Source organism: Cornus florida, unplaced genomic scaffold (assembly GCF_030987335.1).
Source record: "Cornus florida cultivar Cherokee Brave unplaced genomic scaffold, ASM3098733v1 CherokeeBrave_3.0.0_Hap2_Chr05, whole genome shotgun sequence".
Lineage (NCBI taxonomy): Eukaryota > Viridiplantae > Streptophyta > Magnoliopsida > Cornales > Cornaceae > Cornus > Cornus florida.
In genome coordinates, this window is record NW_026775575.1 from 109768663 (window position 1) to 109785523 (window position 16861).

The 16861-nt window shown below is 35.4% G+C and overlaps 2 protein-coding genes across 2 annotated transcripts; both read left to right on the forward strand.

The window, feature by feature from the left end:
- The first annotated feature begins 11211 nt into the window (after positions 1-11211).
- LOC132310474 (calcium-binding protein PBP1-like) lies at positions 11212-12114 on the forward strand. The gene has a single exon (XM_059808646.1). It carries the CDS (start codon positions 11463-11465, stop codon positions 11805-11807), a length of 345 nt encoding a protein of 114 aa, XP_059664629.1. The 5' UTR covers positions 11212-11462; the 3' UTR covers positions 11808-12114.
- A 2467-nt stretch (positions 12115-14581) lies between these two features.
- LOC132308504 (zinc finger protein CONSTANS-LIKE 4-like) lies at positions 14582-15644 on the forward strand. Its single transcript, XM_059806597.1, has one exon. It carries the CDS (start codon positions 14740-14742, stop codon positions 15346-15348), a length of 609 nt encoding a protein of 202 aa, XP_059662580.1. The 5' UTR covers positions 14582-14739; the 3' UTR covers positions 15349-15644.
- The last annotated feature ends 1217 nt before the right edge of the window (positions 15645-16861 follow it).

Genomic DNA, 16861 nt, shown 5'->3' on the forward strand with positions numbered 1-16861 from the left:
CATTGACAGATTGACCAAGACGGCTCACTTTTTGCCTATTAAGGCAACAGATGATGCAGAGAAGCTTGGTGTTCTTTATGTGAAGGAGATTGTAAGGTTGCATGGAGTTCCTGTAACCATTGTGTCAGATAGGGATGCTAAGTTCACTTCGAAGTTCTGGGAAGGACTTCAAGTAGCGTTTGGTTCAGCGTTGCATCTTAGTACGGCATTCCATCCACAGACGGACGGTCAGTCGGAGCGTACTATCCAGATTTTGGAGGATATGCTTTGGACATGTGTACTTGATTTGGGAGGTAGTTGGGAGGATCACCTTCCACTTATTGAGTTTGCCTACAACAACAGTTATCAAGCGAGTATCCAGATGGCTCCATTTGAGGCGTTGTATGGTAGACCTTGTAGGTCTCCTGTTTGTTGGACTCAGGTAGGTGAGACAACTGCCTTAGGACCCGACATTGTACTCGAGACTACTGAGAAGATTAAGTTGATAAGACAGAGGTCACTTATAGCTCAGAGCCGACAGAAGAGCTATGCGGATAAGCGGAGACGATCGTTATCCTTTGAGGTGGGAGACCACGTTTTTCTACAGGTTTCTCCACGGAAGGGATTGATGAGATTCGGAAAAAGTGGCAAGTTGTCGCCACGATTTATTGGACCGTTTGAGATTTTGGACCGAGTAGGATAGGTTGCCTACAGGCTTGCTTTGTCACCACAGTTGGATAGGGTCCACAATATTTTCCATGTATCGATGTTACGGAAGTACGAACCAGATCCATCTCACATTTTGAGTTGGGTAGATGTGGACATTGATGAGGATGTTTCCTACGAGGAAGGACCAGTTCAGATTCTTGACACACAACAGAAGGTGTTGAGGAACAAGACGATACCAATGGTGAAAATCCTTTGGAGACACCACGGAGTCGAGGAAGCTACTTGGGAGCTTGAACAGGAGGTTCGCTCCAAGTATCTAGAGTTGTTTTCTTCCTCAGGTATGTCTTGATTTCGGGGACGAAATCTTTTAAAGTTGGGGAGAGTATAATGTTTGTGCCTTTTTATATATATATATATATATATATATATATATATATATATATATATATATGTCTGTGTGTGCGGTGTGTATTAAGAAAAAAAAAAAAGAAAAAAAGAAAAGAAATATTAAAAAAAAAAAAAAAAAAGTGGGACCCACAAATGTTAAGACCATGTTTTTTTTCACTGTAACCCCATCTTCTCTCTCTCGCGTCCATCTCTCTGTTTGTCTCTCGGCTCCTTCTCTTTCTTTTTTTTTCTTTTTTTCACTTCAAGCTTTAACCCTTGATTACTCTCTCAATCCTTGCCGGATTTAGGTGCCGTTTGAGGCAAAACGACGAGCACGACGAGCCCTACGTGCCAGTATCAGAAATTCCAGCTTTTGGTCCTCTTTGGGAGCTCGAATTTGAGGACCCATTTTCTAGGGTTTTGGTGCAATCTTGAGGTAGGGACATCTTAAGCCATGGAATCTTGTTCCATATTGAATCATGCTTTTCTAATTGTGTTACAGCATGTTTGATTGCTTCGATTCTTGTTTAAACTGAGATATTTGAGAATATGCCATGTTATGTGAATATATGTTACTTGATTGAATGGATAGCACATTTATATAGTGAGTTTCTATCATGATTATTATTTTACAAGCATGCTATAATGTTGTATAAAATGGTACTTGTTGTAGAGTGTTAAATTCCCATTTATCATTGTATTGACATCATGTGAGATACATACATTTTATTGGGTTGCATAGGAAGGGATGTTGGTGTTTGAAAATAAAAATGGGAATTTTGGGTGATGTGTTTGGAAAAATTGGTTTTGATAAACTCGGTCGCTGCGGGGTTACCAACGGGCCGGAGGTTAATATAGCCTAGAGGGGACTTGGAAGTCGCCATAGCGTGGTTGAGCTAGCTGGGCCCCATAATGACGCAGCGGGGTTACCAAGGGTCAGGGACACTAGCCAATCCTCCTCTCGTGTCGCGGCGGGGTTACCAAAGGGCGGACTGTATTAACGTTTGAAAGTGATGATTTTGAGAATGAGAATGGGGAGTGTTATTGACATGCATTGCATTTCATTTCATTGCGTTGCATTGTTTATACTTGGAATTGACTTGTATGTTGTATTTGATCCCCTATGTTGTATGATCCCTATCTCCCATTGGCCTATGCTTTGATTGGATTCACTAGGACACAAGAATTGTGTCTTAAGTGTCTCTGTTGAGCTATATGCTCACCCCTATATCTATATATATATATATATATATTTTCAGGTCTTGGAAAAGAACCGGTGGACGACAATCCACCCCAACTTTGAAAGTTGCTAGAGGAGCATTTTTCTTGTTATTTTGTAATAGACTACTCCTTTGTTCATCCCTCATTTTTGTAAAATTCCAAAGGTGTAATGATGTAAATTTCTTTTGAAGAACCATGATCATGTAATACACTTATGATACTTGATGACATATGGGATGCGAACTTGATGATATGTAACTTGTTGATGAATGTAAGGATAATCCTAGCTTGAAGCATTGTCTAGATTAGTAAGTTGTATCATTATCTTTTGTTGTCGTGAATTCGGAAATTAGTTGCATGACAGGTTAATTATGCATTTAAATAGGTTGCGGTAGGTTCATTTTTAGGGAAGGTTATGCCGAATTTTTTTATTTAAAAGTATTAGTTTTGAGTCGTTACAGATAAGTTTTTAGAAAAGGACACTTCAATTTGGGATAAAAAAATAAATATGGTATTTCTTTATTTTCTTGCTGCAACATTCATTTTATGGATATACAATTTTTTTACTTTCATCGCAAGTGTTGGCTTAAAGGCTCTCTAACTAAACTTAACTTGGTAGTTTTGATAATTCTAATTTAGTATTTTGTGTTTTTATTTCAAATAGAACTCAATATTAATGAATATTCCTAGATTCTTCTTAAAGAGGTTAATTAAAACTAATAAAACCACTAACAGAGAGGCTTATGAGAGGATCATTGCTGCAAAAAGGCCTTAATTAGGTGCTCCTTTATAACATTTGTACAATGCGCGCAATATAGTTTAATTCTTTTAAAATTATTTATGTAAAATATATCATAGATTTAAAATGAAAAAAATTATTCCAAAAATGCAATGTAGCACTCCATGTGTTTTATACAAAGAAAAAGCCGATTTGAACAGTCTGAAAATTCAAACCAAGAAAATGAACCAAAATGATAACCCATTACATCAGTAGTGCTAGCTTCTGGCTTGACAATGATTCAATAAAGGGTTAAGTGCTAAAAAAAAAAAAAAAAAAAATTTAATCCCTACTATTGGTGTAGGATATATCAATTTTTATGTGGTAAAAAAATTCTCCTATATTATTAATTTATATTATTAATTTGGTGCAAATAATCTGTTTAAATAAAAGACATTAATACCCTCTATAGATATACAATTTCCAAACTCACCCACAAAATTCAGGCAGCCACGCATCGTCGGCTTCTCAAGGGCAATCCTCATTATCTGATGAAAGAATAGGTAACATTCCCAGCCATAAATATCATCATATTTGAATTTGAGGTTGGTGATCATTCTCCTCTTTACAGAATTCTCAGCAAATCAAGAGTGGGCGCCGCTCCACTTCACATCACCACCAACCCCCATCTCTTGGTTCTGTTGAAGAAGTATTTCAATGTAATGGTTTGATTCTACAAAATACTTTTTGTATCAAGTTTTGTTCTTCATTTAATAGGATTTGAGTTTGGTGATATTTACCCATTCGCTAAAGAGATTGTGTGTGAGCACAGATGGAACTCTCTGTTCTGAAGAACCTCAAAAAGGCTTGTTTGAATTTTTGTTACTGTTACTCTTCTCAACAGAATTTCAACAAAATGGGTTTGGGCTTTTAGGATTTGTATAGGCAACTACATCAAATGACTACGGATCATCTCCTCTGTGCAAGGCAATCATCTCTGCGGCGGTGAAGGGTTATGGTTGCCGAGGAAGACTGGGAATTGCTGAAGAAGAAGGTGGCGCGCGCGCGAGCGTGAAAAGCGCGTTAGATCTACGCGCAGTGGTGACGGTGATCCGATTTTGGGTACGGCACGGTGGCGGTAAGAAACGGCGATGCAAGGAGTCCGGCAGTGATGAGGATGGTGAAGGCCGACGGGAACTGTCTCTTAACGGCGTCGATCTACGGCGGAGGAAGGCGAGGAACCGGGTCTGGATATCCCATGAGCAAGTGCTTGTTATAGTGAGCTTCCGGCTAACAAGGAGGAGCTCGGCGAGGAACGCCGGTAAGATCAGAGCACCGCCGTCCTTGCCCGTCGTTCCGTCCTGCATCACTGCCGATCAGATTCCTTGCTCGCCGACGTTGCGCATCGCCGGAGGGATTGTTGGATCAAACCCAGTTTCACTCTCTCTCCCTTTTTTTTTTTTGTTTTTATTTATTTATTTTTTTTTGGATAAATAAAAATGCAACCAGTGATGGCTTGGGTGTGGGGGTGGTGGAGCAGTGATGTGGCGGCCGGGAGCCCTTTAGAAAAGGGCATAATAGGAAGGGAGGGTAAATTAGGGTTTCAAATTTTATTTTATTTCAATTTTGATTGAATAGTAGTTAGAGGAACTTATTTGTATTTTTTTTAAATTTTAAAAACTTGCATACGTAATTTCAAAAAATAAATACTAATTTTGCATAAAATCTATATATCAACAGAGTTTTTTACACTTGATTCTTCAATAAATCGCAAGACTTTCTTTGTAACATGATTGGCGGATGTAAGTTTTGAACATTTACATTTAACAATAAATAATTTCGAATTCATGGGTGTACTTTTTTTTTTTTTCTCATCTAAATCACCATCTTAACCTTCTAGAGTATGTCAATTAGGGGTGGGGCCGGCCTTACCCGCCCTATGTAAATATATAGTTTTAATTTTTTTTTTCTTTTATATATATATATATATTTTTTTTTTCTCTTTTTTTCTTTAAATTTTTTTAAAATTTTTTTTTTCTTTTATATATATATATATATATATATATTATCTTTTTGTCTTTAAATTTTTTAATCACTTTTTTAAAAAAGTTAAATTTTCCTTATTTAATCATACTCTTACAAAATTCATTTTTCTTTTTCTTTTCTTTTTTTCCTTCTTATTCTTATTTTTTTTTAAAAAAAACCCCGGCCCCTGAAGTCGAATCCTGGCTCCCCTGATGTCAGTACCTCTAGTTCTCTCTCTCAAGTGTTCAAGTGGGGTTACTATGTTTTCAAAAACTCCTATAAAACAAGTCAGCAATGTCATCAGCTGTATTTACATTTACCTCAGCCTAAACAACTGGGTTTCGATCTTCGCAGAAAGTGATTCCGTTGATCCATACAAGGAAGAATGTCAATCAAAGAATGTGGTAACTATAACAATGTTAGATGGTAGATACAAGTTTTATACATTGTACCCGAATGTTGAGAGTCTGCAACTCAACATACTTCACATTTTTGTAGTCAGTGTTAGGGCGCTCTGATTCACACTGACACCCCCAAGAAATTTCCTTAGCCTTTTTATTAGTTTTAGAAAGGGTTTTACTTTCTCATCCTGATCAAATTACTGTATTTAATTTAAAAATAATAATTCCGTAAAACATCTTTTGAGATAAAAATTATTTTAAAGTCACTGAAAATTTACTACACTCCTTAGTTGGGAGTTGGGATTTGCATCAAAAAGCCCCTATTCTTATCACAATTCACAGCATTTTTGCTCCTACATTGATTTCAAAATGACAATTGAACGTTAATTATAAGGACCTAGGCTTCCTTGTCTATAACTCTTTTATGTTTCTTGAGAGTGTGCAAATTCTTTGAAATTTGAAACTATTTTAAAGTTGTCGAGTTCATGAATTAGCAACGTAGAGCCATAAGAAGTTGGTCCATTTTTATTTTATTTTTTTCCTATTTATGATCTACTGTGGCCCAATTGAAAGAATTTACCACTCATCTTCTTCAACACCTAGAACTACTACCCTTCAGTCAAATTTCAGTCCACCATTCTGAGAAATCTCATGTATCGCTTGGAATGGACTGAATGGAAAACCAGAAATGGCAATGGACAATGCTTAATTCATGCCAAACACAATTCCTAGCTTCTCTATTGCTCCATACTTCACTTTCCACTTTGTGGTAGGATGATCTTCTATTTTCCAATGCAATTGTCCTAGGCCCACTACTTAGTTAAAATCCCCAAAAACCAAATGAAAGTGGCCCAAGAGAGGATTGGCCCAGCCCATGACAAATAAACTGAGTACAATTTTCTGGTCCTCCCCAAGATTTTGGGGGCTGATCATCTGAAAAAATGTTGCTATCTTTGAGATCACACTCACAGATAATTCTTTACCGATAACGTTGAGGCAAATGCACCGGCTTGACAAAGGTAATAGTGGTTTTTAGACGTGTAATCACTTTTCTTAAGGTGTTATTTTTCCACACTCTAATTAAGTTTGCTATCAAGTTTCATAGCAAAACACCTTCATGATACAATTAACAAAACAGGAATCTGCAATTAGCAATACTAAAGAATTCCATTAAATGAACTGTTTATAAATATGACTAAAAATAGTAACACTCAAAGAGATATAGAGAGAGAATTATATATCATGTTGTACATAATTTCCGAACCAAATACCCATTTTATAGAGTATGAATATGACTATTCATGAATATGTACAACTCTTTATGAATGTTTGGTATTTCAACCGTAAACTTTTCATTCCTCTCCTTCTTTATATTACAATATATCTGAAGGGGCAGATCCATCAGGCCCAATAAGAGAGAATTCTTCCAAGCCCATTGTCACTGTCCAGCCCAAAAAAGAGACCAGGTCTAAGAAGAGGCCATCTGGGCCCATGCTAGATATGCGAGGAATTAGGCCCGAATGGAATTGAGCCCATGAAACCCAACACCTGGAAGTCAAAAAAGGAACTAGGACAAGAAAGGTAAGGAACTATATAAATAAAAGGAGGAGTGAAAATAGAAAGGATCTGTTTTTTTAGGTGATATTTTGTACCTACGATGTCTAACAGATAATAGCAGTGAAGTCCTTGATCATGCCCTTGAAAAACTTTCAAAGATTTAACAGCACTTGTTTTGGTTGGATCTGCAAGACATTTTTCGGAAATGCTGACTTTGTTAACAAGCAGATCGAGGCACAAATCAGTCTTTATTATCAAGAAATTAACAAAACAAAGAATGCATGCATCTAAAGCTAGGCAAAATTATTTGGAAGCCAACTTCCTATCATGGCTCTTTTGCTAGGCATGGCATGTATTCATAAATTGAAACCATTTTTATTTATTCTTCAATCTATACTAGTAGTAGTACTCCAGAAGTCTAACAAGGTTCCTATGTTGATTATTATATTTTTTTTTTTTTTTGTTTTTGAAAGTTTCCTATGTTGAAATTTGGAATGAATAACCTCATTTTCAAACTCCAACAATAATCGTTGTCCAGATAATATATAGTTTCTTCACTGTCCTGTCCATTTGGAATTTCCCTAGAATATCAATGGAATCATTGTCCAGATAATAGTTTCTTTACTGTCCTGTCCATTTGGAATTTTCCCAGAATATCAATGGGCCGGTGATGAGTTAGTTGATATTCGAGTATCATATTTCATCCCATCCATAATGGAAACCACTACTGGATTCTTATTTTTTATTTTTCTATAATTTACATAGACATTTGTCGCCTTTTATAATTAAGGAATCAAACCCTCCTTCCCCAAGTTTATTTGCTACCTTAGAGTTGTTTGTATGCTTAGTATTACAGAATATTACAAAATCCATGTATTCAACATAACACAGTGAGACTCATATAACATTGATTCTGTAATATTATGTATTTTGAAGTATCCCCAAATGTAAGGTTCAGTTCTTGCTTTCGAAATTTTGCATTTGAGGAATCCGCTGCCTTAATTAGTTGAGGGACATTTACAATCCACCTTAATTATGGTTTAACTAGTGTTAGTTCAGGGTAGAGCAAGATACACAGTGTCCTAAGCTGCATATATATATATGTATATAGCACTCTGATAGGCCAACAATTTGAAGCTTCTGCATTTTCTGAATAATAATTTTTCATTCTCTGTATATAATTATTAAATTTATAGTATTTCATGGTTTGCATGGCAGAAACTATGAGAGAAATTAAACGGTGACACATGCAGCACAATTACACTAATCTTCCTCAAGATAGAGAGCAATTACACTTCCCCGTTTGACAGTGTCTAATAATATGGTAAAGCATCAGATACGATCCAGTGTCCCATGTACAAGCATTTTGCATGTGGCCAAACACTAGGGCCAAGATTGCATCTTAAATTTACCCTCTCTTTTTTCTTTTTTCTTTTTTTCTTTTTTTTTTTCTTTGGAGATCGATAGAGCTGGTTTAGCTACGTAAATTTGAAGATGAGAATGATCAAGGTTTTCAGTGCATAGTGATCAGATATATGTTAGATATATATGGTATTGGATTTATGTATGAAGCTACAACTTTAGATTTAGATTCACAAAACACAAACACATCAACATCGATCTACTAGTTACATCACATCAGTGTAGGTCTCGTGCTTCTTTATTCTTCAAAATTAATTCACTCAAGTATGTACTTGCTTATAAGATAGCACATACGATGATGATTGTATGTGTACTTATACTGAGGGAGGAAACTGCACTGAAATTTCCTCTTGTCCAAGATATGCGACAAAACACCAACCAAATATTTTTCAGTTCCCACACCTTCACCTTCACAGATTCTTCACTTTTAACGTTTTTAATGAAAAAATAAAAAAAAAAATACTGCTGCTGATTGTTATGTTACCTCACTCAAGAAGCTTCCTCGAACCTAAATTATCATAAAAAAGACTGGTGAAGGAGGGCTAGATGTGTGCCCCAAATTAGTGGAAAAAGAAAGTGATATTTGAACTCGATCGTTTACTCATTTGATTTTTTTTTTTTTTTTTTTCTTTTCTTATACAAATAAAACAAAATGGCATAATGACTCATCAGAATTGAAGTTTAAGGGCATTTTTAGAAATAATTGCTGAGTTTGAGACCAGCACCTACTTGTGATTGAAAGATAATGATGTAATTTCATTGATTTAGGAAGTTAGGTTTATTGATTTGTTTGAGTAGACAGCATGTCATAATAATAAATAGAACAGATCGAATAGGAGGATATTAATCAAATTGACAGTATAGTACGGGGGGGTACGTACGTGCAGGTAAAATTTGTACTCAAGTGATAAGAGAGATCCAGCTAAATTTTGTATAAGTTACAGGATATATCAACTACAACTGGATTCAATTCCCATGGAACAAAAGTCCAATAAATGCGGCTTTGGGATCTAATACTTTGAAATTTTGATCCCAGTAAAGTATCAATTGGTAGTGTCTTTTTCGGATTAGATTGATAGACTGATTAATTAGTTCGCCACTCATTTCACATGCTGAAGATATAAAGCTTCTAACTTTTTTTCTTTTTTTCTTTTTTTTTTTATAGAAAAAATGATTCTCCTGAATGTTATTTTTCAATTGTTAGATGCAATTGTATGGACTTAGAAGCCGAGCGAATTCCTCGGCTTATATAGCAGAGTTCTTTTTGAAGAGGCGAGATAATCACATTGGCCGAATATCGTGATAGTGAAGAGGGTCTTTTATAAAGACCAACCATTAATGAAACATAAAATAAACAACATAAATATATATACACATATAGAATCATGGTTTGGATTTGAATCTGGATCCTCTTCAATGCCTTTATCCAATGCATTTTCAATGATAGGAAAAAAACGAAGTGAGTGTCATATTATCATTTGTGTAACTGTATTCACAGGGTGGGGAAAAAAAAAAAAAATGTAAGTGTATTCACTGTGTTACGTACAAACAAAAATAATTATGTGATATTTTTTATGACATTTAGATTACACTTATACATGAGAGTCTTAAAATTTCTGAACTAATGAATTAACTCACTTATTAAATGATTCATTTGATTTTTTATAAATCTCTCTCAATTCAATAGTTAAATAAAGATGTGAGTGTTTATCATATGAGGACATTCATGATAACATTACTCTTAAACAAGGAATCAGAGCCAAAAATTTTAAGTTGGAGGTCGGATTTGTACTATGTAACTAAAGTTTGAAAATTTTATAAATCAATTGTAATATGATTTTTTATAAATGCTAGTCATAGTATATATACTTTGAGAAGATTTAAAAATGAGAAAAATAAAACTTAATAATAGACGAAAAATTGATATTAGAAAGGAAAATATAGAGAAAAATAGATGAGTTACAATTAAAAAGATAAGATGTACATAAATAAGTATTATTAGATGATCAAAATTTCTTTATCAATTGTTTCAGTTTTTCAAAATCTAATTTTTGCAAGAAAAATTTTAAGTACTTTGATTTCACTTGGGAAATATATACCTAGATGAAAGATTAGAAAAAAATAATTAATTTTAACTAAATAAAATAATTTTAAATTAAACAAAATGTCAATAACGATTGTTATATAATTTTAGATATTTTTCTTGTAGTTATCATTGTACAAAAATGTTTGACAAAAAATGCTTAAAGCTTTTTTATTAAACATGATGGAACATTATTGATTTTTATCCATTTTTTTCCTCTCTTGAATTAATATTATAGATATTGTATGTAAATAAATTAACAACGTGTTATAATAACAACAATAATAATAACGAATTTCTTTACAATATTAGAGTTTTTAAAAGCATGGTTAAAAAGTTTCAAGTAGAATTTTTTTTTAAATTTTAATAAGACACATACTAAATTTATTTTTGAACTCTCTCTTTGGAGGTTAATTTTCAAACTCTCTACTTTGGGTAATTGTTTTGAAAAAATTGGAGGGCCAATTGAAATTTTTAATGATATTTAAGAGTAATATTTATAAATTAATTAATATTTAAGGAATAGTATTAAAAAAATTCAAAAAGCATGGGGCCCTGGCCCCTAGCTCCGTCCTCGCTCTTAAATGTAGTCCTTGAGATCATCGGAGAAAAAGAGTATCGGAGAAGATGCACGTCCCTTTCTAGCTAGCTACCATGACATCCACGAGTTATGGCTTTTATGTAATTATTGACTAGGCTGAGTTTATTTATTTATATAGAATGAAGATTCTCAAAGCCATGCAATTTCGAGGAAAGTGATCGTCCGACCGGAATGCAACCAAAGGAAGTTGCCCGAAGCTCACAACAAACCCTGTTTAATTTTCTTATATATTTCGATCTTTTGTTAGCTTCAATACCTACTCTCCTCGATCTCTTATTTAATCACCATCTCTATCTCTTTTTCAAAAACATTTTACACTAGCTACTAGCTTACACAGTTACACACTACGTACTCTTTGGTGGAAGTAACATATTATTAAAGCAAGGTCGAGTACTAACAATGGCAGCTTTTCATGATGATCCATTTCTGTTTGAAGACTACTTTCCATCGATGATCGAGAGATTGGGTTCGGATGGGTTCATGGGGGAGCTATGCAATGGGTTTTGTCTGCTGATGGATGTGGAGAAGGGACTGATCACATTCGAGAGCTTGAGGAGATGCACATTTCTGCTGGGATTGAATGAGATGGGAGATGACGAGATTGTGTACATGCTGAGAGAAGGAGACTTGGATGGAGACGGAGCTCTGAATCAGATGGAGTTCTGCATTCTCATGTTCAGGTTGAGTCCCGGGTTGATGGACGGATCCCATAGATGGATGGACGAGATGGGTGTATTGGTGTAACTCTGTACGTGTAAATTGATCATATATGTATTTGTGATCTCTCATCATGTACTATTTTTAATCTCAACTTTCAGAATTTGGGTTGAAATAAAAGATGCTTTTTAACTTTTCAGTATGGTGCATTTTTTTGTGATTTTGGACTAGCATAACTAGACATGTAATTAGATAGAGATCATAGTGTGCACACTCTGTAGGTGTGTTGAAGTGTCATCATAACTTTTGATGCTGCTACCAATTCAGATTTCATGATGGTATTACTCTTTTACCAGTCTGGTATTGTCGAAAGCTAGCCGTACGAATTGTAGTAGAGAAGCGATTTCAAACCATTGTTAATATAATATAGTTTTAACTTGTAAGAAACACTTTTATCAATTATATTAATTAGTTGAAACCATTGCATCGATCTATCTTTCATGCATGTTGGTGCTGTTAACCTAAGGTCGTTTCGTTTGCGTACGTATTTCTTTCCCGTGACATGAGAACCTTCCGGGTAATGAGTGTTGCATGGCTCCCTCGGATCATTTTGGAATGTGTGCACTTTTTTTTTCTTTTGGTAATTTGTGCATGTGCAGAAAATTTTATTTTATTGATTTTCCAACACTCATTACACAGACAGGAAAAGTTGGGGGAACCAAAGATTTTTATTGTATTGATTTTATAAATATCTTGACTATGTATCATCTTTACATAAAAGATATTCTTCTGATTCAACTGCTTTAAGGATCCAAAATTAAGGTTTACACAAGCTTATTTTTGAATTACATAATTTTGAAATTAAACTTTCTTCAAATTTATCAATAACCTAGCGATACCAAAACCTTATTTTTTAAATGGAGATAAGGAATTTCAAGTCTCAGAAGTGCGTGAGTGAATTGCTCTAACTTATGAAAAAAAAAAAAAAAAAAAAAAAAAAAAAAAAAAAAAAATCAAACTTTCTTCAAACTTCTCAAAATGGACGAAAATTTAAAGATTCTTTTGATCAAAGGTATATCAAGTAGTACTAAAAAAAATTTGATATGCTTGTTGGTTTTCATCTTTGAAAGGCATAATTTGAGGGTACTCTTGTGAAGCGCAGTGGATTTCATGAAATTTCAGCATACTGTCTTGTGTTTTTTTCTTTTCTTCTTAACCTACATCCTCAATATGGTGGTACATTTCTCCACTTAACCTACCATATTGAGGAAGAAAGCTCTCCTCTCTAAAGGGACAAAAAGGGTACATAAATTAATTATTGATCCGCGCGCACTGGTTATCCAATAATGGTGTTAAAAGTGGATTCGATGAGCCGTGGATCACGTGTCCGAATGCTTTTGATCATTAGATGCAGCACTACACAAACCCACCGAATTCACGACCCTACTCTTTAATTGATGCAAGGTTAAATTGTAATATAGAGTCAAGGTATATATATATATATATATATATATATACACCGTTTGAAAGTCAAATGTGAATATGAAGAAAGATTGTTGATGTTTCCCAAACTATTTTTACTATTTTCAATGAGGTTGTACCATTTTTGTTTCTAAAGGTACCAATTTTTGTGCAAATCATTTTCAAGATTGGTAATAAAAATAATAATAATAAACTAAAATTTGATCATCGGTCGTGAAACCCTTCATGAGATAGGAGCTATTCCATCACTGGTCGTAGAGTTGGAATATGTCTACGGTATCAGCTTCTTTTTGTTTTTGCTTTCATAGATGGAGGGATGGGATGGTCTTCTATGGAAATCTCCTGGACCAGCCACATTGCAGCCCGTGATTTCAACGAAATGGGTATATTTGATGTAATTGGACTGGCCCATTTTCATGTAGTCCTTGCCAAAGCCCAACACTAGTTGCTTTTTACTTGTTTTTTTTTGGCAATACGAGCGAATTCTATAAACAGATGTTAGACAGTTACAGGTCATCTTACCACACCAATTAATAATTGATAAGCATTAGAATCTCATTCTTTTAAAATTGTATATAAACCATATATTGAACCCAACATTTTCAAAGTGTCAATTACTTCGTCATTGTGTTTTGAAATATTGAATCAGTCATTAGATGCACGTTAACGTGCATCTTTCTAACACTTGTTGGGTTTTAGGGGTTATGTTTGTTTTGTGCATTATCATTGTTCCGCGTTGAGATGGGGTTTTAGGTGAGTGGGGCTCACATCCCATTCTGTGTACGTCGAACCTTCTCCCTTCCTTCACCGGTCTTCATACAGAGTACCCGTCTGTGTCTGTGTCTGTGTCAAACATAAGTTGTGGCTTTAGCGAGGACATATCACCCCACGTGAGTAACATCATCATATATGCTAAAACAATGGATTGTAGGGTGCCAAATGGAATGTATTCACGTGGGTACACCAACCAATGGAGCCCATACTATTTTTTTATTTTTCCAAACTCATCCCTCCCATACATTACATCTATTTGGTTTTGTTGATCTTATCCACACTAAAGTGATGTAGTACTGTAACAGTATGGATATGGATAATTATAGAATATAAAAAGGGGCGAGACACATGTAAGTGTGGGGTCAAGTGCCAAGTCATATGCATAATGGAACATCCTTCATGCGGGCATCACGTGGCTCACGGCTTTACGTGGACAAGAGATTGCCATGTAGGCCAAGGTTGAAAATGGACCATGTCTCTGAGCAGTCATCAACAAATGCGGCTCCTCTAGAAAATATGAGTGTGTTGGTAAAACGACGAACCTAAACACCGTCTCCAATATACGTGGCATACAAGTAGATGAACAAAAAAGAATAGGATCAAACCTTCAACCAAGGACAAGTGTCAATTTGGTGTAGTGATAAAATTCCCACACCCCATCTATATCTATTCACATGCTACCTAACCCACTCAAGCTCAAGTAACAAGCATACTTCATCCCCTTGCCAATACAGCCGGTGACGAAATTCTAGAGAGCGAAGCGATGAAGGGGTGCGAGCTGTGTAGATTTCCGGCGAGGATGTACTGCGACGCAGATGGAGCCAGTCTGTGTTGGGGGTGTGACGAGAAAGTTCATAGTGCAAACTTCCTGGTGGCCAAGCACTCCAGGAATCTTGTGTGTCATGTCTGTCAATCTCCCACCCCATGGAAAGCTTCCGGACCTAAGCTTACCCCAACTACTACTCTATCTGTATGTCACACTTGTGTTCATAACTACTACTCTACTACTACTACTACTACTACACAACATGACAACATCGGCGGCACACAACAGACTCCACCGCTACTAAATGAAGACGACGACGAAACTAGTACTGAATATGACGAGGAGGAGTACGAAGATAGTGAGGTAGAGTCTGATGGAGATGATGAGGAGGAATTGGAAGACCAAGGAGAGAATCAAGTAGTTCCTTGGTCCTCCACTCCTCTCGCCACTTCTTCTTCCCCAAGTGACGAAGAACATCAGCTCTCTTCCTGCACATCATTCTCGGCTGCACCTGTGTGTGAGAATGCACATCCCAATTGCCAAGTCAGTAATCTCTCTCCCTCTGAAGAAGATAAGAAGAACAAACCAAATGATTCAACCAGATGAAGCAGACTACTCTAGGACTGCGGCGACCATAGTTAGTGTTTGTGAAGTCAAAAGACACCAGCAGCAAAGCATAAGCACCGGAAAGGACGACGCATCGGCAAGCATCATGTACATATGCAATATCTATGCAAAAATACTGCAACTGCATGATTTCGTTTCCATTAATCCCGATCCCAAACCTCATCCCTCTTATTTTGTTTTGCACCTCTCTAACTCTAAGCCGTGTTGGTCTTCCATTGTACAATTCAAGCAACAGACTATTTTAATAATGCACTTAATTCCTGTTTAAATATCCATTAATTCCTCCAATTAACTGCTGCATGATTAGGAAATAGAGGATTAAAATAGAAAAAACCACCCCACAATAAATTTTATCCATATACAGCAATTCATCAACTTGGATGCTGAACGTGGAACCCATTTGGGACCATTTAGCTCCTCGATTCTCACTCACGTTAGATTAAGAGAAGAGAATATACACACACACTAATAAATAAATAATAATAATTCTTTGTTAGCTCACACACTCCTCCAAAAAAATTATTTGCGCTCAACATTGTGAATATATTAATAAATTTATAATGTATGTACACGTCGTTTTCAACAACTAGAGTTACTAGGTTCCATAAACTCCCCAACTTTTTTTCTTTAGAAGTTGCTTGAAGATGGAGGTAACAAATTGTTTTGTAAATGTGTAACAACTACGGATGACTCTAAAAACAACGTGTGGGGATATTTAAGTGATTGAAATAGAATCAATTAGAATTTGTTTAATATTATATTAAGAGTAGTAATTTATGTCTAAATCTAATAAACTGTTCAAGATCGGACACTACAATTAAATTATCTGGACACCCATCCAAATTTAAATAAGTGGGTCAGTAATGGATAAAAAGTGAAACCATTTTTCTCTCTCCTCTATATTCTCTCTCTTTCCCGCTTTTTTTTTTCTCTATTTTCTCTCTGTCTTCCCCCTTTTTTTTATCTCTCTCCTCTCTGCTTTCTTTTTATTTTTTCATGTGATCAGGGATGTCAACAAGTGGAGTTAGCGAAACTCTATTTCACCCCATTAGAAAATTTGTCATACCAACTATGCTTTTATTCTGGAACGGATTTATAATTGATATATCATTTTCGTCCAGTCCCTATTTCGACAGACAAAGTACTAACTCCGCCCCGTGTACTTCGTTTAATTACAGAGTGGGAGCGAGGTGGGACGGGTTATGTCATTTTTATTATTTAGTAACAAAAATAAAATAACCAAATGTGCTCAAATTCCGTCCAACCCCTATTTCGGCAGACAAAGTACTAACTCCACCCCGTGTACTCCGTTTAATTACAGAGCGGGGGCTGGGTGGGACGGGTTATGCCATTTTTATTATTTAGTAACAAAAATAAAATAACCAAATGTGCTCAAATTTTGCTAATAAATAAGCTGACTTAAGTTTTAAATTACTACGTAGTGAATATATATTAATATATTAAGTGGACACTTCCAACAAAATAACACAAT